Below are 23,407 nucleotides of genomic sequence, written 5' to 3'. Positions count from 1 at the left end.
CACTCACATAATTATACAGGACGGGAGACAAGCTACATCTTTGGACGATGTGTGTTGTGCATGCTGAACTCACCTGGGTTGTGTATACGGTCAAGAAGTTTGACAGAGCGAGCGCTGACAACTCCACCAACATGGACCAGAAAACCAGGCGGGAAAGATGTCAAAGTGAAGAAGGGGTACTCCTGAAGATAGAGAAGAGCCTTGTCAATAACAGCAGGGGAAGTATACTTTTCTTTATTGTATTCCTGTTTTTTTGTTGTTGTTGTCGATTTTCTCTCAGTGACATACTTTTTAGGTTTATCTGATCTCATGTCATCTGCCCTAGCTAAACATCATTTTCTATCATAGTGTCTGAAAAAATAAATGACATTTTCTTACTTAATTTAAATGCCCCATGATCTATTCTGGCTTAGCAGACTAAAATAGGGGAAAATATAATATAAACACAAGACAGGAAGATAGTGCCTACGAACTTACATGGAAGGTCTGGGCATATCATTGCCTTCGGCCGATAACCTCATATCTTAAAAAAAAAATCACTACTTTTCAGGAAATTAAAATAACTCTGTACTTTTAAAGTTGACATTATGTTCGGCTGTAATGGCAGTTACCAGTATGTGCAATTCAATTTTTAATATTTTACCAAAATCAAGCTAAAATTGAGTTACAAAATTTTGAACTGCACTCTTTATAGTTTAAGTGTTTTGTGAGTAAGGTTGGGTATTTTTTGGATTTATCAAAAAAATGGTGCTTAATTGATATTTTAAATGGTGCTGGTGCCTAAACAATGTCTAAATCAATACTTTTAAGAGAAGAAAAAGTGTGTTAAAAGTTGGTGAGGGAATTAAAGCTGTCCTTCTATTGTATAGGATTGAGAGAAATATCTTAAAAAGATGCCAAGAGAATGTAGGATAAAAAGGAAACAGATGTTAGCTTTTAATATGGGAGGCCCAAGAAAAATTCACGTATTGGCATCGCATTATGGTTAAATAAACTAAATGTGTCAGTCAGGATGACCGTTGTAGGTAGAGCAGAGACATTGCTCCGGACAGCAAAATGTTCATACTCTGCTGAAATACAGCGAAGGCACATAAATGGTCCAATTCCATTTCGTATTTTGTGCCTTTCATTGAAGTGGTCGGGGGTTGTGCCGAGGCTACTGAAACGAAACATCGAAATCTGTGTTGTATTTTGGTACAGTAGGTATCAGACGTTTTGGTGCCTGTACTAACATGGTTCGTGACTGATCTAGCCAGCAAAAACACCACTATGAATTTAATGATCATTTTTGTCGCAAGCTAACTTGCTCTTGTCAGCAAACATTTCCATCTAAAATCAAAACAGAACTATCTGATGAAGAATTAAGTAAAAAAGTACTCTGCAAGTCAAAGGCCATGGATCTATCGAAAACGGTGGATTGCTCCCTACGGGTGGTGAGTGAGTACCTGCCTCAGGTAAAGGAGCTCAGGTATCTGGAGGTCTTCTTCACGAGTGAGCATAAAAGGGAGCGTGAGGTCGACGGGTGGATTGGTGACGCATCAGCAGCACTCCGGGCATTGTGTCAGACAGCTGTAGTGAACAGGGAGCTGAACTATAGGCAAAGCTTTGGATTTACCAGTCAATCTACTTCCCAACTCGCACCTATGGTCATGAACTCTGGGTAATGACCAAAGGAATGGGATTGCGGATACAAGCTGCCAAAATCCTTTTTTCTCCACAGGTTGGCTCGGCTCAGCCTTAGAAATGTGGTAAGGAGTTCAGACATCCGAAAGGAGCTAGGAGTAGAGCTGCTGTTCCTTCGTATCGAGCCAGTTGAGGTGGTTTGGGTATCTGACTGGTACGCCTCCTAGGTGTCTCACTCTGGAGGTCTTCCGGGCAAGTCAAGCTGGGAGAAGACCTCTGGGAAGACCCAGAATATGCCAAAGGAATTATATATCCTGTTTGGCCTAGGAATGCCTCAGGATCCCCCAGAAGGTGTTGGAAAGTGTTGCTGGGTAGAGGGATGTCTGGGTTTGACTTGCTCAGCCTGCTACAAACGCAACCTGGCCCCAGATAAGTGGAAGAAAATGGATAGTACTCCACCTAGAATTAACTAATTTCATATCCAGTCAGACTACTTTTTTAGTTATCGTTAAGAGTTACATACCTCAGGTGAAGTTTGATGACATTGCCTATTTCTGTTTACTTTCAGTTCAAAAGTGCACTGAGGGTGGAACGAAGATCTTATCAACAGCTTTGGATCCTACTGAAGTTACTGGGTTTAGCCCAAAACCTCTTTTTTTAACATTTTATTGATTCAAATTTGTAAAGCAACCTGACAGACGGAAAGGGTGACACATAGCACTGACTTATGGAAAAAAAATATATTAAAAATACAAATAGAGATACAAGGTTATGGCCTGACGGCAGCGATATAAAATCATGATATATTAAACACATCTTTTCTTCAGGCCCAAACACTACGCACTGTTTCTTTAAGTGTAATAAATTAAGTTGTAAACCTTGTTGGGAGAAGTGCCAACATGCAGCAGGGATTGATTGTGGTCGAGTCACCCCCTCCATGCAAGATTTACCCCCATTACTCAATACATTCAAACCCACAATTTAAGTCAAAAACTCAGCAGCATTTTAAATAGATCTGGAAGTGATTGAGGGAATAGACTTTAATAAATACTACATACTTTGGTGACTTATTCAATCTCTTCAAATCTATATAAATGCATTAAAAAGACTTAATAGTGAAGAACTCCCACTCTCTCTCACACACACAGTCCTGTATCATAACAACTCTATTTAACATGCTTCACTGTCAGAAGGACAGCTGGTCCTCTGTAACCAACTAAACAACATCATGCAGTTGCTGACACAAGGAGCTGGAAATACTTAAACCGCCTACATCTTTTCAGATTAAGTGATGATCACTTCAATGAAACCTAAGGGGTGTTGGGATTTCCAACCATGCAGGTACATGTGATGACAGGAAATCAAGTGGAACTCTTGTTTTCCTTCTTGTCCAGTACACCAGGAAGGAAGATAGTCACTTATTTGACCAACAACTCCTCTAAATTGGAGCAAAGAGGCAAGAATGATGAGATGAAGTGAGCGTGCTCATTCCCTGTGGTCAACACAGAGGTTACAAAATCAGAAAAAGCAGTCAGAAAGGAAAGAGATGACTGACACGAGTGTCCAGAAGGCAAACACACAGTCACATGCCCCTTCACACCTGAAGGGAACTCAACTCCTAGCCTCCAACCCCTCCATTTTAAATGTTTGTGAGTCTACTAGTGAGCAGTAGGTGCAAAGCAAGCACACAAAGAAGGACCAAGTGCCATGTTGCTTGACCCTGCCTGCCCCTTTGAGATCTACAAACAGCAGTGATGGGGTGAGGCTCGGAGTTGATCCAGACTCGGTGGTGGCCATCAGCTGGTCAGGGTGTTAGGGGAAATGTGGAAAGAGTGTGTGTCACACTGATGGAACGTACCCCGGCGTTTAACAATAACCCAGAGGAGGACGCTCCCTGAGTGGCATAAGTGGTCAAGAGGACAAAGAAAGGGAACATTACTTGCTCTTACACAAATCCACTCCCCATTTAACACCTTCCCACTGTAAATCAGTGATCACTTTAAAAGAAACAAGCTGTGAAAAGTAGTTTGTGACAATTAGAAGCAGTCTGAATCTACACAGGCTTCTGAGACTGATACATGGTGCAAACAGTTAAATATGAAACTCCCTTAACTCTTTGTCATATGGTTAGAAATTAAAAAGTTTTGATTTTTTTCTCTGTATCACATTTAAATGAGGCTGCTAATTAATCAAGGGCAGAAACAAATCATTATCTAGGTGAAAACACACTGAAATCTGGCTTGCTTGCCATGAATTTCAGTATTATTGACCAGAAGATAAAGCAAGGCTTCATACATGTGTGAGCATATGTGTGTGATTGTCGAGTGTCATCATACCCTCTGCTCAAGAGCCGTCTGTGTCTGTTGTCTTAGCAGGGTCTTCAGAGGCCCTGCTTCCTTCCCTCCGCTGCCACCACTGCCCATTCCTGATCACAGAGAAGAGTCTTGCTTCAATGTTATCTTTTCAAACATGCAGGTCAATGGAGTGGAAATCCAGGCAACAGTCAGTTAACCATTTTAATGCATTATCAAAAGTGACAACTGAAGAAGCTTCACACAAAGTAAGAACAGTTATTTAACTAACTTTATCATATCCTAGCCTTTTAATCACATTTTCACTTAGGCATTTTCAACAGGACCTAGAGTAAATTTCAGTAATCATGTCAGACCACATGCTGAGGTAGCAGAATACTGAGTGCTGAACACTGGGTAATCACACCATGCATGTTGAGTTAATAATCCTGGGAACACCAGCCAAATGGTTTCAGGTGTGTGAAGTTGTATTGCTGACTTGATATTCAAAAGATGCGCCAACACTACACTGTTTTAAAGTTGTGCTATTTAATGCCACACAGCAGTCCTACATCCAACTATACCGGAGGCTGCCAGCAGCAAGTCCTCTGTGAAGGACACGCTCTTTCTCAGCAAGGCCGAATCTGAGTGGATGGTGGAGGGAGGGGGCGGGGTGGTGGCCCTGGGGGCAGAGCCTTTACCACAGCTCACTGAGCCAGAACCAGGAAGGGGCAAAGTGTCTGTGCCTGTGGAGAGGGTGGGGGAGCTAGGGTAAAGGAAGATCCCGGGCCTGAGTCTCACTGGATGGGGCACCTCTATCCGAGAAAAAAAAAGGAGGGTGCACAGAGAAAAATAAAGTATTGAGAGCAGAAAGGCAGAATAATGAGGAGAGACTTCAAAAGCACAATAACAGAAAGGAGAAGGATGTGATAGAGAGAGAAAGGATAACAGCAAAGATGAAGAAAAGACTGATCATTTGAACTTTAATTATTTCACTGTATTTTTAGCATGCCATGAAGCAGATTTTGGGGCCCTTAAATTTTATTTAACTCCTAACTCATCTGATCATCTTCTATCACAAGCACTAAAGTGACAAAAGTGTTCCATTTTAAGACTGTCTAGTCTCTATGTTGGAGGCCGTTTTTCAGGATAAATGTAAAAAATTGAGCGCTAATGGATAAGTAACTGTAAATATTAGATCAACTGCTTGAAATTCATGGCTGTAGCTAGCAGGCTGTACAGTTTTAAAGGTACAGTGTGTAAAAATTTAGCATATCGTATTACTTCAGGCAGGCCACATAGTCAAGCGCTGCCAAAATTGAGATTAGCTGATCTCATGCAAGCCCTCATCAGCTGACGTCCAGCTGATTTGCTCTGAGCAAACTAATGGCTAATCATGCTTAAGCTTCCTCATTTAAACTGCTCTTACCTGGCTACGCTCTGTCACTCTCTGTGCAAGCTGCTCTTGCAGCCCTCCTCCACCCCAGCTCCTCCTTCACTCTGCATGACTTAATCAATGTCATTCTGTAGTCACTGCTCAGTTCTGGGTTTTTTGCTGCTTCTCTCCCTACCTTAGGCTTTCCTTATTGGCATATCGGCTTATGGCATTTTATGTAGGCTCATTGAAGGGCAGTGGGATCCGAGAAAAGAAACACCACCAAACATAAATTACAGCATAAGTGCAAATTAAAAACTGCTAGTAAAGAAATATTTATAGCAGCAAATCAAGTGTGTTTCTTGACACAGTATTAGCATTAATGACAGTCAGGGCATCCTTCCTTGTAGGAATAAAAGGTGTATTCTAAGTCATAAAAATCAAAACAATTCAATATATGCAGGTGATTAAAAAGCTATTTAGACAGGCCTACTTCTAAATATTATGTTTCATTTTTACCAAGTCTGTTCCACTAAATGCTATAAGGCCAAATACTATGCACTGTACCTTTAAAGCTCTGGCTATTCAACTGTTTCTTCGGCAAGGAATAAAGCCATCAGTGGGAAAGAGATGAGGACAAATATTCAGAGCTCTACAGCACTGCTACAGAAAGTGTGTACACAAAGGTTGACAATAGACACAATAAGGGAAATCAATGACAGGAATAGGGCCACACCAGAACTACAAAAAGGCAATGACAAATAGATGAGAAGAAGCAGAAAAATAATAATGAAAAGCAGGAAAAAGGGAGTCAGCGGAAAGGTTTTCTGGTTCACTTAAGGGGTCAAGGAACGTCTCTGCTAATAGTGTTCCTCAGTTAAAACTGTGCTGACTCTACATTAAAAATGAGTCTTTAACTTGCCCTTTAAAGTAGAGCCTGACCAAACTTACCTGTTCTTCAATGATAAACCAAAATCACTGCTAAAAATGAAGTGGCTTTCAGTCAACAACACTTCTTCATGAGACACAGTGCTTCCATTACAGATCAAAACAACAAAAGGAAAAAACTAACGCAGAGATCTGGTGTGTCTTCTGATCATTAATAACCACATTTAGATTTTGATCATTTATGAGAATAAAGAAGACACACCAGGCCACTGAGGACAAGATGGAGGCTGGGACCAAGATCAACTAATAATTACAAAAAAGTTTGAATGAAATAATGTAAACTTAACAATGACAAAATAATAAATAAATAGTAGTGAATAAATAAAAAAAACACCACTGCTGTAGCACCACAATGTACTGAAGAAGAAGAGAGTGATGAGGATAGGAACGGGGGGGGCAGGTCACATGTTCTTACCCGTCTTGGGTGTCAAACTGAGGTCTGTGTCTGATGATGAGGACTGGCGGCTGCATGGCTTGGAGGGAGAGAAGGGGGGAGGAGAGGAGGAGGAGGTGGGGAGGGCTCTGAAAGGGGTTGGCGGGCCGGAGGACGAGAGCAGGTCGTCTCCAAATACCGGCCTGCCAGGAGAACATGACACACATACAGACACACAAACACACGTCAGTCACCACCTCACCCTCTGAGCATGTGACTATGTGTGAGTGTGCATGTATGGGAGTGAGTCAGTGTTGCCATTAAGTGGGAAGTCGAGTGCTTTAATGTGTGATTTCGTTTGCTTTGGGTGAGGCGTGTTGAGGTGCTACGGATGGCTGGAGAACAAAAAAAAAGCAAGCATGGAAAGCAATAAATACATTAACACAAAAAACACAAACACACACAACTGAAGGAAGCAACGTGTCAAAAGACGAGGGATCAGACTCAACAGAGGATGACGAGCTGAAGCATGTGTCCCAGAAGAGTGGGGGGAATGTCAGATGACCCTAAAAGGTTCATGGGCCTTCCTTTTGGACTAAAGCCACAGCACATTTTTTTTTTTGGGCTGAAAACAGCAAATAGAATGGCAGCTTGATGCAACAGGGAACTTGTCGGCCCACCCTGTATTATCTCTAAAAGACAGCGCAGGACAAGAGTCTTCTCTGCCTGCCTTCCTTCTTTCTTTTAATTCCTATATTTCCACCATGGCTTGACTATAAGTCAATCAGACTCCATCAAAAAAATAAATCTGCTTTTGCCCTCCCATGAAAATATCTACCTCTGCCTTTTCTATTTTCCCTGTGCCTATATTCCTTCCCTGCCTCTGCGTACCGGTGAAGATGAGAGTGGGAACAGAAACAGAGAAGTTCTGGGACAGTCTCTGGGAGCTGCAGGCTGAATGCACAGGGCTGTTGTGGGTGGAGCGGCATCCGTGGGCAAGGGGAGACCTGGGCCAATCAGCACGCGAAGTGAGAGGAAGACAAGAGGACCGATTTGGACACAAGCGGCAAGAAACGTCCCAATCCAAATGTAGCCAGAGAGGGAGAAAGAGACGCACACAAGAACCAAGACCACAACATTGCAACAGAGTGAAAAAGGAGACAAAAAGGAAAAAGAAAGTTTTTTAACTCCCTGTCTTTGCCCATACTTTCCTATTTTAAAGCTATGTGATAGCAGCAGGAAGCTCATGCAAAGCTCTTAGCTAAGAATCAAAGTCTCACACAACAGGGATGTAAACACCAGAAAATGCCAAAACAGGCACAAGAAGTAGTGATTTAGGTAAGTATTCAGTCCTTTGTCACGTTTCCAATTTTCACAGTATTACATCTTAGGAAAAAGACAGAGTCAGTTTTTTTTAACCATCAATTTAACAGAAAGAACCGTCCAAAGAGCAGAGATCTGTTTGACGCAAAAGAGCAACTGGTTGTACCCGATCTATAGCATTCAAAGCTTTTTATTTTATAGATTTTTTTGGCTTCAACATACAACCCATATTGGATATCAGCAACCTCAAGCTGGCTGTGAAACATCACAATGTTTTTTTTTTCTAGTTCTTTTTTTTCCCTTAAATTGAAGTTTCCAGCATCCTGAATTAAATCAAAATGAAAATATACACTCAAGTGCATAAGTTTTAAGGCATGTAGAGCACTACAGATTCATCATGGGACTTGATCTGCCACAACCTGGGGCTGGAGGAGGGGAAGAGGGCAGCTACAGTCAAGCTTAATACATGTTTGACTGTTAAATAAATTAATAAACTGCTTGAGTTAAAAAAGGCACATTCACCTTCAAAATAAAACAAGTATAAAACAAGTTAAAGCCAGCTGTCTACTGTGTTTCATGATATTTTCAAAGCAGGAAGTAATGGTTTCAGGGTTTTTTTCTATAGTTATTATGGATACTGTCATCAAGAACAAGCCAACTTAACATTTTCAAGTCTGATATCAAATTTGCATCAATACAGCACCAACTGGGGAAGGCTGTGCCCTTTTAAAATCTTCTGCCAGATTAACATCAGTCTATCAAATAAACATTTAGAAAAGAAATTAGCTCTGAAAAGTGTTTCAGATGTCATTAAAATACAAAGAAATATGACATTATAGGCATGTCATGAAAGTCGCTTTCAGGCCTTATTATAACATGACCAGAAAGGAAATCAGAGTTTTCACCCAACTGTGTTTATATCCCTGATGCACAGTCTCACTCAATCAACTACACTATATTAATGCAGCTAAGAGGCATGCATACACTTAGCTATAGTTATGCTGGATGAAGTCAAGCTAATCATTCAACTGTCAGGATGAAGTAAAAAACAAAGTCATGTAGCACGCTGTTAAAAGCAGAGGAGAATAAATTCTAGCTGGATACAAAAAAAACACTTTAGTAGAGCATGCTGGTGCAGAGCAGAAAAGCCATGCTAGAAGAGCAGACGTAGGAGGTGGGGGTTGAGGGTGGCTGTGTGTGTACTGTACATGTGTGTGTCTCAGAATATGTTGTGTGCTGTTATTTTCATGATGCATTTAAACACGTAACAACAGACACAAACTACAAAGGGAAACCAAAGATACTGAGACACACACAGGAGTAACTGTAAGCTATACTTTCCACAGGCACAACATACAGTAAATACAGGCCCTCATACTCTCCCTCTCATGCACTCACACACACATCATCTTTATCTATTATCACAAACTACACTGCAGTGAAACTTGCACACATTAAGAGGCAGGGTCCATGCTTTTGCTATTGCTTTATACTCACTCCTTTCCGTCCTTAGAAGGGGAGTTGCAGGCATTGGAAGCAGGCGCTGTGTTAGGGTGCATATGAGTGTTGGTGTTGGGGGCACTTCCTGAGCTGAGTTTGTCCAGCGTGCAGGCTGTACCTATAGCCCTGACCACCAGGCCAGACTCCCCCTCCAGATCAAAACACTGCAGGTAGCCCACCACTGCATTCCCACCCATCTCCAGCACCTTAAGCCCTATTTTCCTCTGCAGCTCTCCTAAATAAATTGAAGAACACAGTAACAATTACAAGTGAAATGGCTCAAGAGGTAAATAAATTAAATTAAATAAGAGATAGTAAATTTCTTTTTTTATACATGAACATAAAAGCTGATTTTTCTTACCAGACATTAGAGAGATGAGCCTCTGGCGTGCTTCGTTGGAGGCCCGAGGAGTTCTAATACGGTCAATCCATTGGTACTCTGGATCTTCATTCACCACAAGTTCTTCCACAAACCCGTGCACCATTACAGCCCGATAGCACCGGGGAACAGATGTGGCTACCACACACAATGAAACAGACACCACACAAAGTGGAAGGTTGACTTTTTTCTTCCTTCTTCACATTAAAACTATCGGCACTTACAGAGATAACATTTGTCATGGAAAGACAGATTGAACAAAAAGTAAGACATACTGCAGAAGAATTTGACCCCACAAGAGGACTGTCTGAATCGGTTCAGGTCATTGAAAAGCTCCACTTTGACAAGCACATTGATCTCTCCTCTGATACCTAAAGAAAATAACAGAAGCAATGCCTGTAACGAATAACAACAAAAAAGAATATGCATTGTGATGAGAGAAGATTAAACTCGTACCATGTATGGTATCATAGATTGGAAACCAGCCAGAGATGACAGAGGCAGCCTCAGTGCACAGCAGCGGGTCAATATCAATGTAAACTTTCCCTATGGCATCATTTGCACTGTAAGTGTCATGATCCAGCACTGTGACCTGCAAAGGCTCATCCTGCAAGTCCTCATCATCAACCTACAGGAGAAGAGATAAGACTATAAGATATGCTAAAAATTCTGAAATTAAATAACATGTTTTGGAAATTATCAATTTTATATAATTCAAACTATGATGTTTTGTGATCACGCATTTTACCTCAAATTTGAACCATTCAGAGTTCCACTGTGGATTGAGAGATTTTGGACAGACGTCAGTTTTGAAAGTTGTGTTTCCAAACTTTACCTGAGGATAAAAGTTAGAAAAGAAACGTGATAAATATGATGTTACAAATACAAATGCTTTCATTAAAGGAGGGGTCCTTTTTTCCATGCGTTTCTCACCTCTACAAAAGCATCAGTAAGATCACTGGCTCTGTCCATCACAGGCAAGTGGCGCCCTGCCACAATTTTGGCTTTTAGTTTCCCCGGCATGGTGCACTTGTGAGATGTTCTGTAAACAAATTATACCAGTGCAAACAATTAATGTGTTACCGTCTTTCAATTGTCAACTGCTGTTACTCACGTCGCCGTCACTAACAGAGTAGACTGTCAAGTGGGCCTCCTCATTACTCAGGCATATGTTGTTGACACTATGGAGAGCCCTTTCCTCTATTTACATGCTCACTCGCTAGCTAATAAAGTAGCTTCCCCGACCAAACCATGAGTTTATGGCTCCTTGCCATTCTAGAGATAAACTATCGACTCAATTTATAATTAGCTATGTAACTGGTACTCGTGCATGCGACGACAACTGACAGTTAGCCTGATTATGTTAGCACAGAAAGGCTAGCATGGAAAGCCACTTAGGGTAACTGCATTGCAGTCAGAATCTCCTTAGCTCTACCTGATCGGCCATGTTTTTTACTATCACGCCAACACCTTTGCACCAACAACATTATCTTGAAACTCCCAGTGCAAACGGCATCGTGCTTACCAGTGCTACAACACAAACAGATATCTGTCAAAGCAGGCTCGTTTTACTTGGAACCCGCCGTTGACAGCCCACCGCTCGTCTGACCTCCGTGTCTCTCCCATAACACGAGACGTTAGCTCCCCGTAATCCAAGCAGGAAAAGTGTCGCTCAGTATAGATGCACCGATAAACTGATAGGATAGCTGAACAGATTCGGTTATATGCATCTGCGCCTGCTACTTAAACCATAATTACACTTTAACACGTTCAGCGCTTCAGGCCAACGGCTAACGTTAGCTTGGTAAGAATACAGCGCGTGATGAATGAGTTTTCACGGGTAAGTATATGATGCATTCAAGTACACCTCGGAAAATGTTAAATCCCCCGTCGAATCACAATAAAAAATATGAAAGGGTTCCCTTGGCTGCAAAAAAGGCTCAACCCTGTAAATACTTCTTTAACTCTTCTAGGAAATATCAAATACACATAAATACCAATAAATGGTACTAACGATCTGATTAGCTGTAATTTTCGAACATAAATACAAACTGCACCCCGACGTTAAAGAAGGCAGCGTCATGATCCGTCTGGATATGAACGCGCTCCCAACTTTTTACAGTCTATGCTAACAACTTGATGTTCTTCTTGATGTACTCATAGACTGGAAAAAGTACATGACTGTTGTACTCAAGTAAGAGTACAGTTACTCTGGTTCAAATTTACTTAAGTAGAAGTATTCGTCAAGGAATTTCAAGTAAAAGTGAAAAGGAAGTATTTTAAGTACTGAGTAGCTAGTGATGAGTTGTACAGGAAAATATGATCTTTTTTTTTTCAAAAACAGCAAGAAAACAGATTATTAACCAAGTGGTTCAGGTAAAGTCACACCTCCATAGTAGTAAAAGTAAAATACACAACAAACTTGACGGAAGGAAAAATCCCATAGATTGAACGTGTCTATATTAGGCCACACTACAAATAGTTAAACTACATTTGTGGTAAGGTGAGTCTCCTCTGGACATAACAAAGCAGAGTCAACCTTGTAGCAAGGCACTTTTACAGATGAAGAATATGCACTGTGCGTCTTATTAAAGCACCTAAAGTCCCAGTCTTGATTTCTAACTCTGTGGATAACTTCATTCATGGTGCAAATGTGTCTCACATCAAAACAACAATCAGATAGAAACATGACCAAAAGAACTCCAGCTTGCCATCGTAAATGGGGGGCCCATCCACTGGGTTTTTCAGGGGTCCCGGCCAATTCTGTGGGCAGGCCTGTGTAGAAGTAAAAGTACTGATTTCAAAATGTACTCAAAAAAGTACAAGCACCCTGCTCAGAGGATGCAGGGACTCAGTTTAAATGTGATGTATAATGTACACACAGTAATGCTTTTGTCTGATTTTACAATTTGTTCTATTACCTGTTCTATTTTTTTATTTTTAACTGGAAAATTTCAAGTATAATTTCCACGATACTCAATGCTGAAACCATAACATTTAACATAATTGGGAATCAATAACCACACATCAAAAAGCAAACAAACATATGCTGTATTTATTCATACATGTGCTGCCATTTTCATTGATGCATGCCTGGAGATATGGGCATACTCCTAATTTATCCTTCACATTTTTAAGTGGCCAAGCAGCAAAGGATAACCACAGTGTGTTATAAAGATATGTAAGACTAGCTTGCATAGTTAGTTCCCCTAAGAATGGGTGGCAAAAGAGGAGCAGCTTATACAATCACCACTGGCCCACTGATAGCAGGCTGAGAAAACTGATGCACTTTTAGTGAACTATTCCATACTTCTTATCACTGTTTGAGGGTGAAAAAGCAAAACACTAGAATACTCAGATTACTTTGTAGTTACCTTTGAAGCAGGTATACTCTGTGGAAACACAAAAATAAATTGGTATACTCCATATACTTGCATGTACACCAGACAACACCACTGACAATTTCAGTTATATACATGTAGTATGTGAGTGAGAGGTGTTAGACTATTGGTTGGTATTTCTGTCCTGTATGTATCCACGAGGACAAATGTCTCTACCATCCTGTGAATTCTGAAGTTTGACTCATTACTCAAGATTAAGTTACACATGACTTTCTACCATAAATATCCTAAATAATGACTTTTAATGTCGTTTTTCTGAAAAAAAGAAGAAGTTCTCATTTTTTGCTTAATATGTAAAGCAATAACTGAGGGCTGGGAAGACGACAAAGGCACTGTTGAGCTTTAAATAGATACAGTGCTGCATTTTGTCTTGTACAGCTGGAGACAACACTAAACTTGTCTCTGTATAAATCACAACATGCTTTTATTCCTATAGGCCCACAAAACATATCATCACTCTCAAAGACAGAAACAATGTCAGAGGACACTGACTCCATCAAGGACATTTTCAAGTCTTTTCAGGATGGCAGCAGCACTGTGCCACAGAAAATAAAAGGGTAACAATGTCTATTATTTGGTTTCATTATTACACATAAATATCTAAAACAATGTGCAAAACATATACAGCATATTTTTCAAACTCTCTTTATTTATTTGAATATTTATTCAATTTTTGGTACAGAAAAGGTACATAAATATGATTTCCAACCACATCATAAAGTGATGACAGAGCAGTCAACCACTACATGCTTTCCTGGTAATCATCATAAAGCTGTACACATCCTTTCAGAAATATTAGTTTCATGGTTAGCGCTGTCATCCCACATCAAAGAAGTGTCCTTGGTTTGAATCACAGCTGTGTTATTGTGTTTGTTCCCTCCACAGACATTCAGAGCAGGTGAACTTGGTTAGAATGTGTCTGCGAGTGTAGTCTGCATGCTAGGAGCCTGGCTACAGTGCTTTAACAACAACTACAGGTACAAAGAATGGGTTTATGTTTCAAGTTGAACCTTTAGTGCTGCTGTAAATGTCCAGAGCTTGTGAGTGTCCTCCGATAATTATATTTTACACAAAACTGAAGAAGTGCTTCACAAGCATTTTTTTTTCCTTTTTCTTTACTGGGTCTGTATATACCATTCTGTAAGTCAGTACAAAACAATCAATAGACCTAACTTAAATCCTTTACAAAGCTTTATGCTAAAATGATACTGTCCTACTGATCTTTTGTCATTTTTTAAGCAGTTGTGACCTCAGTAGGTCAAATTTTGACTTTTCCTACATTAATATTCACATTCTTGGTTCCCAGATGCTGAACCTTATCACTAGCACCAACACAGTGCCTAACAATAAAACAAGACATCTTTAATGTCGAAGTGAAAACAGATTTCTACAAATCGATGCCAATTTCACAGAAAAAAGTAAGTTTGAATAAGTGACTGCATAAATATTCATCCTCTCTAAAGCTTTTGGCCTAATTCAACAGAGGCCGAGCCAATTGGTGCTGGTAATATCCCATTTAGTGAAACGTGGATCACCTGAGTACAGTGAATGTGTCTCAAGTGACTGTAGTATAAAGACACTGTGTCTGGAAGGTCCAGTCACTGGTTAATCAGTATTCCTGGCTACCATTACACCATGAAGACAAAAGAACACTCCAAGCAACTCAGATAATCTTTGTTTTGAGAAGTATAAGTCAGGGGATGGATACAAAAAAATCCAAGGCACTGAACATGGAGTTCAGTTAAATCCATCAATAAGACATGAAAGGAATATGACACTTGTGTAAATCTGCCAAGATCAGGCCATCCTCGCAAACTGAGTGACATGCAAGAAGGAGACTCGTAAGGGAGACCAGACCACCAAGGCACCTATGACTTCTCTAAAGGAGTTACAAATTTCAGCAGCCAAGATGGGAGAGTCTGCATACAACTGCTGTCCGGTGTCTTCATGAGTCAAAGTTTTATGGGACAGTGGCAAAGAGAAAGCAACTGCTGAAGAAAACTCATATTAAATCTCAAGTCTGAGATTAAATCTCATCACAGTTTGACAAAAGGCATGTAGGAGATGCCATGTGGAGGTTACTTCTTTGGTCTGATGAGACCAAAATGATGCTTTTCAGCCATCAGACAAGACACCAAACACTACACATCACCACAAACACATCATCCCCACTGTGAAACATGGTGGTGTCAGCATCATGCTGTGGGGATGCTTCTCAGCAGCCATCCCTGGAAGGCTTGTAAAGGTAGAGGGTAAAAAGACATTTCAGTCTGCAACCAAACTATGGCTTTGAAGGAGAACTAAATTTACTTTCCAGCAAGACAATGACCAGAAATGGTTTAAAGACAACAAGGTGAATGTTCTGGAGAGGGCAAGTCAAAGCCCAGACCTCAATCCAGTAGAGAATTTGTGAATGGACTCAAAAAGGCCTGATCCACATGCAACCTGACAGAGCTTGAGCAGTTTTGCAAAGAAGAATGGAGTAAAATTGCAGTGTCCAGATATGCAGGCTTGATTGTGACCTATTCACACAGACTCAGTGCTTTGATTGCAGCCAAAGGTGCATCTACTAAATAATGACTTGAAATGGGTTGAATGCAGTCATTTATTTTACATTACATGTTTTAATGTAATTGATATTACTTTGTTGAAATCTAATGAATTAAAGAGGGGTTGTCAAAATAAATAAATAAAATTCACCATGATTGATTGATAGAATCTATAAAAGGGTAAAACATCCAAGAAGGTGAATACTTTTTAAAGGCACTGTATGAGATGGTCATTGGAGACTTCTTTTTTTGGTGTGGGACTGCCCCACGTGTTGGACTGTCATTAATTTAGTGCACATAGTAATGCCCTTCTAAGACCAACTGAAGGCTAATTACTTAGCTTTTCCTTATTTCCCCTGGGTCTATAATTAGGTCAAGGTGATGGCCAAAGACCCAAAAGTGGTGACATTTCCAGTAGCTTCACCTTTGTAGTCTTAGTAAACAAGCATTAGCATGTTACCCTAAGTGAATATAGTATACTAGCGTACAAATTTGCATTGTTAGTTTACCAAATTTAGTATTTATCTTAATGCAACACAATTAAACTATATAATGGATGTATTGAGAAGAAATGAAGCCTTTAGCAACTGTTGACTTAAGTTTTAAAAAATTAATATAACATTAAAGCTTAATGGTCTCCAACTTAGCCTATAAAAGAGTAGTCCAATCTTGCCTAGAGTGAACATCCTGCATTCTGTGGATGACAGAAATAACATTTGAGTCTAATAATTCTTTAACTGCGACATTTCTCTGTATTTCCCTCAAAAATAAAGAAAGCTAAACCTAGAAATAAATTTAAACTCCTACTGTACGTATAAATCAAATTAATCTGAATTATGTAGCCTGTTTGTGTTATGCTCTGAAGGTATGTGCTTTGGCCAGCTTACTTTTCAGACTGGGAACCACCCTGTTTGTTAATGGGACATCATCCCTACCAGCAGAGGTGATAATCAGACCGGTCAAAGCAGACTTGTTGATTTTACGAGCAAAGCTTTAGCCGTAAATCCTGCTGACCGACCAATAATTTTTTTTCACACAGAGATGGGCGGAGTCATAAATTTACAATGACAAGATGTCTCACTACAACCCTATTCCAAAGTACCATACTGGTTGGATGTCCTCTTGGCAGCAAAAGCACAGCTGACTTTACTGCTGTCATTCATTTTTGGGAAAAACCTGCGACACGAGGTAGGATAAATCTTTTTTTTTTTTTCTTCAAAACAGATTTAGTGGAGAGATACATCTTCGCAACTGAAGATATTTGTAGAGCAGATAAAGCTAACAGCTCTCAAATATCACCAATTTCTTACTCTTAACCAAGACGTGATCGGAAAACCAGTGTAAGGTGTGATTTTCTGTTTTTCAGTGGATTATTTTTCCTCCTTTTACCTTTTTAAAGGCTCAACAATGTCTGACGAGTAAGTTCTATCATCACACAGTTTAATCATTTTTCTAGAGTGTTTATTGGTCGGGTTAGCATTTATTTTGTCCCCAACTAATAACATTTTCTTTTGTTTGTGTTTTATTGATTTCTCTTTTCCAACAAATTTAACACCACAGCGATGTAAGTGACAGCCTGCATGTCTTAAAACGTTTTCTCAATTAAAGCACTAAATGAATTTATGAGAGTTGGTGTAATTTAACTAAAATGCAGTGTCTTTGTTCCTTTCTCCGTAGTACAGACCCCCACCCATGGCCTCCAAGCCAGAAGCAAAGGTAGACATGCTTGAAATGAGTGTGATTATGAATGATGCTATGCTTTCATGTTTGAATGACTGAATCTGCTTTCTGAATTTTAACAGCTACCCTGGGAAAAAAGTTTTTACAAAGCATATTGTATCATGTGGTGTCATTTAATCTCCTGCTCATGATTATGTGCTGTTAGCACCTTAATCGTTGCAGGTTTTGAGTACCAAAGGATTAGCATTGCAAATAAAAGTGTGGATGGTGCTGTGTTGTTCAGGGAAATCAACTTTTTTTGCATGGTTAGAGGCCATTTTTAATGGGATAACATGAGGCGCATAGCACTTCATAAATGAATACAATCTGTTGATACATCCTGGATTTTAAGTGCTGCAGGTATAAAAGGACATATTAATTGTCACAGTTGTGACCAAGAGGTAACAGCCACTTATGAGAAGGTAGAGGTTTGAGTCCAGGTTCTTGGAGTTACATGTCAAAGTGTCCTTGGGCAAGATACCAAGCAACTGATTGCTCCTTAGGACAGTGCTCATGTGCATGTGTGGCGTGTTGTTTAAAACACTGTAATTGGTCAGAACACTAGAAGAGCACTTCATAGATGTAGATCAAATATCTACTGTCATGTCTAAGCAGCAATTCAAACAGCAGTGTTAACTAGGTATTTCAATTGTAGCATGTTTCCAGTAAATGTTTTACATGTGTTTTTTTATTGTTTTCAGCCAAAATGCAAGATTTCAGCCTCTCGCAAGCTGTCATTGAAGGTAACTGTTTTATGTATTACATTTTCTTTCAGACTTATGACACACTCAATGCAAATATTCCTTTTTTTTTTTTATAACCTAGTTAGCACTGGGCATTGACTGAACACTACACAAATCTCTCTCCATGTTCTCTCTGACACCCTCAGATCCTTCTGCTGGCTCGTGCAACAGAGGAGCTGGAAGCAGAGAAGGTTGCACGAGAGGAAGAGAAGGTTCGCTACCTGGGAGAAAAGCTTCCACCACTGCAACTCACTGGCTTAGACATGGGGGAACTGCAGGTGAAAATTAAAAACAAAAAAATGGAAATGAAGTGAACACAGCAGTTCATGAACCTGAGTTGAAACCTGATTTTGTCTTGGTTTTCAGCAAGTCTGTAAGGAGTTACATTCACAGATTGATGTGGTGGATGAGGAGCGCTACGACTTTGAGGCTAAAGTCATCAAAAACTACAGGGATGTATGTAATATTCACAGTAAACCACATAAAATAAATCATGCTGGCTTTATCAAGAAAGATAGTTCTTTAACAGCTAGAGTTTTCTAACTCTGTTTTTGCATCTCCAGATCAATGAACTGAACCTGAAAGTACAGGACCTCGGAGGAAAGTTCAAGAAGCCAGCTTTGAGGAAGGTGAGAGTGTCGGCAGACGAGATGATGAGAGCTCTCTTTGGCTCCAAAAACAAGGAGTCTGTGGACCTGAGAGCGAACCTGAAGTCTGTAAAGAAAGAGGACATCAAACAAGAGAAGGTATGGCTGCTCAACCAGATTTAATAGAAATATTTTAAAGAAAATGATGCCTCTGAAACCTCATGGTTTGATTGTGTTGTTCTTAGGAGCTGAACATGGAGGTTGGAGACTGGCGTAAGAACGTGGAGGCCATGTCTGACATGAAGGGCAGGAAGAAGATGTTTGATGCATGAGGTTAGGGAGTTATAAAACAAACTGGAGTTCATGAAAAAAGAAAAAAAAGTCTTTTGTAAAATGAGAAACTGTCCATTGTTAAAAGCATTATGAATACACAGTATATTACTGCCTGATAATGCTGTAATGTAAAAAGAAAAAAACACAATAAATTTGTAGATAATGCCCATGATTTGTTTCAGCCGAATATATTTACAATAGATCTGAAGCATACATTGCAAAGACACACTTAAAGGTGTAGTATTGTATTTCGTTTGATCTTGGTATGTCCTTTCCAGTGTTCTGAAAAGGTTATTGTAGTTGTAGCTCATGCACAGTCTCTGCTCAGCTATGCCACTGACACACAGGCACAAAGCACCAGAGATATCTTCTGTCAGAGTCAGGATATACTTAGCCTTTCCTTTGGACTGGAATGAATTCCTATCAAATAATAAACAGTAAACACCGTCACACACACTACTGCTCGTCCTTGGATTGACATCATGGTGTGTTTGCAAGATAAAGGTTCAAAGAAGGAGTCAGCAGCCTCCAAGGAATTTATGAGCACTTGTAAGTGTCTGAACAAATATAGTTTATGCCAGTGAACAGACTGTTGTTCTTACAGTGGAGGGTGTTTCAGATGCTTTAAATTGTCCTCATGTACCACAGCTGTACAAGTTATATTCTAAGAATTGTTTTTGTTTTATTCTGGAGACAGCACAAGACAAACTTTAGGAAACCATGGCAGCCATTTTTCTGATGCTGTTTTTAGAAATGAAAAATGTAGGGAATTATAAAAAAAATCTTTATCATATGATCACTCTTTGGTTGAGCCAAACAAGTAAGACAGAGGAGAAAGAATTTAAGTGACAGTGTACTAAATTTGAAGGTAAAATACATTTATAAGCTGCAAGGCAACCCCTAAGGGGGATAAAAGAGAAAGCTTTGATGGGGTCAAGCTGAATGGGGGACAATGGAGGTCTACAGAATCATGGTCCATTTTAAGGTTACAATCATGTTTTTTTAACCTTAATAACCACCACTCTAATCAAATGCAACCAATGTTGTATTTATTTGTGTTGTTGTTATAGTCTTCTTCAAATTATAAACCATTTCTTGTAATAGAATTAAAATGGGTTAAATGTGGCAAAAAATGGTTATGAGAGAAAAAAAGAGGCAAAAATAGAGGTGAAAATGGGTTTGCAAGTGACAAAATGGGTTTGCTAAAATGTGTTAAAAGTGGTATGAAAAATGTGTTAAAAGTGGCAAAAACGGGTGAACAGAGACAAAAATAGAGCTGACAATTGGTTACAAGTGACAAAAATGGGTTTAAAGTGGCAAAAACACAGTGAAATACAATTAAAATGTACAAAAAGAGGCAAGTTGGCAGAAAAACTGATTGAAAACTTAAAGTGACAAAAATGGCTTAAAAGTGGCAAAAATTGGCAGAAAAAAACAAGATTTTTGAAAATGGGTTAACAGTAACAAAATTGGGCAGAAAACATGGTAAAAAAGCAGTTAAAAAGTGGTGATAATGGTTTAAAAGTGGCAAAAGTATGTGTTTAAAGTGGCAGAAACGGGAGGAGAAAAAGGTGATGAAAAGTGGTTAAAATGTGGCAAAATTGTGAAGAGGGGGGGAAAAAAGGGGGAAAAGTGTGCTAAATTGAGGGAGATGGCAACTATAAGTGGCCAAATGGGTTGGAAAAGTTTTTTAAAGAGTGGTACGAACTAATAATTTAAATATCAAACTTCAATGATAGCATGGCACACTTTTGGTTAATATATATTTACTGTACAGTTTCATTATAGATGATTATTTAACTTTGTAACATTGCCCATGTTTCCATACACAGATAAATACAATTGCAATATACACATATGTACTCATATATACACACAACATATACCTACATAAATATACCGTACCCATATATACATGTACATATATACTCACTCATACATACACACACACATGCATACCCACACACAAATATATACACACATATACACATAGATACCTACATACCCATACACATACATATGTATGCATGTACTCAAGCACACACATACATATGCATACACAGATAAACATACATATTTACATCATATACGTCCACATATTTTCAGGTGCATGTATGTCCACATGCATGTATGTACCCACCCATATACATGCGCACATATGCACACCCATTTCCATTTTCATGTTTTGCAATATATATATATACCATTGTTTTGTTTTTTTTTGTATAGTTATGGACATATGTTACATTTAGCTCTATTCTATTATTAAAATACATATTGTGGTTCAATATTGCTTGTACATTGTTTTTTTTTTTTCCCCCTTTTCCCCTTATTCAGTGACCCTCCACCATTAAACAAGCTAAGAGTAATAGTAATAATAATACTAATGACAATAATAATAGTTCAACTAAAAATAGAATTAAAAGAAATAAAATAAAAAGAATAATAATAAATAAATAGTGTAGGGTATATATCCATTTTTTTTGTCTCCTGTATATCAGGTGACCATAACTCTTCAAATTTCTTCAATTTAAGCTGTAATCTAGCAGTCATTCTTTGCACATCCATCACCTCATTAACCCTTTCCCACCAATGATCCGAGCTAGGAGGCTGTGGTTTTAGCCAAGAAACAGTTTTTTTTTTTTTTGTTATTGTTCTCAGTATTAAAATAGTTTTCCTGTTTTTTATTGATACAGATTTTGATATAATGCCTAATAAGCATAATTGTAAATCTAAATTTAATTCCTCCTTACAAATATCTTCAATCTTACTTTTTACATTGTCCCAGTATTCTTTGATTATGGGACAATCCCAAAAAATGTATGCGTAGTCTCCTGTCTGACCACAGCCCCTCCATCATTTGTCAGATCTTTCCCTGTATTCTGATGTATTGGTTGAAACAATAAAATATTGCATTTTAGATTTCCAGTCAAACTATTGCCACAAAATACTATTTAACAATTTATGTCCTATTTCAAATGATTCCTCCCAGTTATCCTTTAAAATATAATATTTCTCTCTTTCTCCCATTTGTCCTTAATATCCAGATTGTTGTCTTCTGATTCGACCTGCAGGGCTTTATACATTTTTGAAATAAGTTTTTTAGTATTGCATGAATTTGTCATTAATAATTCTTCAAAATAATGTAGTTTCTTACATATGTACTCCCATTCCTTATGTTTAGTAAGGTAATTTCTAATTTGTGAAAATTTTTAAAAATCTTGTGCATTTAAACTAAAATCATTTTTTAACTGTTCAAAAGATTTCATATGTTCACCTTGAAAAAGCTGTCCAATGTATATCAGTCCCTTCTCTTTCCATTTGCAGAATCCTCCTTCCATTGAGGGTATAAAATCTGGATTTAATGCTATTTTGGTGGCCCTGCAGATTGAATCAGACATTCTTAGTTTTCTTTTTATTATTACCCAAATTTTTAATGTTCCTTTAGCCCATTCATTTTTAAATCATTTTGTATTTTCTTTGTTACAAATGGTAATGACTCTAGGGGCACTTTAGGGCTTGAATTTTGCTCCATTTCCCTCCTTCCTGTCTCAAGATCCTTATCAATCCATTGATAGGCACACTTTTGAGCTCCAAAATGAGGTAACTGTTAGCCAGGACTTATGCTAGCACCAATGCTATTGATGTGAACACAAAGATCTTGATTCTATCAATAAATCACACCTGGGGTGGCCCTCCTTCAGATGCATTGATCCTTTCTTGGACTTTACATAGAAACTCCAGTCAAATACCTACAATATGCCAATTTGGTGCCTGAAATAGTCTCCAGACCTTTTATGAGCTTCATTTGTCTTGGAGTTGCCATGAAACTGCTTGTTAGTTCATTTTAAAATACTTTTGAGCTCCTAATATTGGAGGTAAATGCCATATGTCAGTTAAATCTTGGTGGTTTTACATCAAATCCATTGAGGTAGTGAATAGAAGCAAACTGAAAAAATGGTTTCACTGTCCAAATAATTATACCTAAAAACAAATTAATACACAAATGATGTGTGTTTATGATGTGTCAGGGATTCCTGAGATTGGGATATATAGTTTCTTCCATGTCATATGAGCCTATAAAAACACAACTTTCATTAATAATTGACTAAGGACAGCATCTTCATGGACTAAAGTTAAGGGCGACTGAGAGGTGATAAAAAAAAATTCACCATTTTGTTTTTGGACTTTATACAACCTGCTATGGGTTGTATAAAATATACCATGTGTAAAAGAGAAGAAGCTTTTCAAAAGCCTAGTGAT

The 23,407-nt window shown here is 38.8% G+C and overlaps 2 protein-coding genes across 15 annotated transcripts in view; one reads left to right on the top strand and one right to left on the bottom strand.

Moving 5' to 3' along the window:
- c2cd5 (C2 calcium dependent domain containing 5) overlaps nucleotides 1-11,652 on the bottom strand; it is a 30,985-nt gene extending 19,333 nt beyond the window's left edge. For 7 of the 14 annotated variants that reach the window (XM_041795334.1, XM_041795336.1, XM_041795337.1 and 4 more), the window contains exons 1-11: nucleotides 11,338-11,652; nucleotides 10,746-10,854; nucleotides 10,561-10,647; nucleotides 10,269-10,440; nucleotides 10,088-10,183; nucleotides 9,795-9,950; nucleotides 9,431-9,668; nucleotides 6,653-6,813; nucleotides 4,499-4,729; nucleotides 3,960-4,048; nucleotides 74-182 (exon numbers count right to left, since the gene is read on the bottom strand). In XM_041795334.1, coding sequence (XP_041651268.1) covers nucleotides 74-182; nucleotides 3,960-4,048; nucleotides 4,499-4,729; nucleotides 6,653-6,813; nucleotides 9,431-9,668; nucleotides 9,795-9,950; nucleotides 10,088-10,183; nucleotides 10,269-10,440; nucleotides 10,561-10,647; nucleotides 10,746-10,835 — 1,429 coding nt within the window. In that variant the 5' untranslated portion in view covers nucleotides 10,836-10,854; nucleotides 11,338-11,652. Of the gene's footprint in view, nucleotides 1-73; nucleotides 183-3,959; nucleotides 4,049-4,498; nucleotides 4,730-6,652; nucleotides 6,814-7,501; nucleotides 7,618-9,430; nucleotides 9,669-9,794; nucleotides 9,951-10,087; nucleotides 10,184-10,268; nucleotides 10,441-10,560; nucleotides 10,648-10,745; nucleotides 10,855-11,337 lie in introns of all 14 variants that reach the window. The other 7 variants (XM_041795344.1, XM_041795345.1, XM_041795347.1 and 4 more) reach the window with 3 other exon arrangements.
- Nucleotides 11,653-17,049: 5,397 nt separating this feature from the next.
- Nucleotides 17,050-19,143, top strand: tnni1c (troponin I, skeletal, slow c). The gene is made up of 8 exons (XM_041795912.1): nucleotides 17,050-17,180; nucleotides 17,323-17,326; nucleotides 17,440-17,478; nucleotides 18,183-18,224; nucleotides 18,371-18,502; nucleotides 18,591-18,680; nucleotides 18,788-18,970; nucleotides 19,057-19,143. Exons 1-8 carry the CDS (start codon nucleotides 17,170-17,172, stop codon nucleotides 19,141-19,143), a joined length of 588 nt encoding a protein of 195 aa, XP_041651846.1. The 5' UTR covers nucleotides 17,050-17,169.
- The last annotated feature ends 4,264 nt before the right edge of the window (nucleotides 19,144-23,407 follow it).

Source organism: Cheilinus undulatus, linkage group 9 (genome assembly GCF_018320785.1).
Source record: "Cheilinus undulatus linkage group 9, ASM1832078v1, whole genome shotgun sequence".
Taxonomy (NCBI): Eukaryota; Metazoa; Chordata; class Actinopteri; order Labriformes; family Labridae; genus Cheilinus; species Cheilinus undulatus.
This window is presented reverse-complemented; position numbering and strand designations above follow the sequence as displayed.

Excerpts from the sequence above, each read along its gene's own strand:
- tnni1c (XM_041795912.1), top strand. Across the intron at positions 17,479-18,182 it reads CCTCCAAGCCAGAAGCAAAG|CCAAAATGCAAGATTTCAGC; the intron begins GTAGACATGCTT and ends TATTGTTTTCAG. Across the intron at positions 18,971-19,056 it reads AGGACATCAAACAAGAGAAG|GAGCTGAACATGGAGGTTGG; the intron begins GTATGGCTGCTC and ends TGTTGTTCTTAG.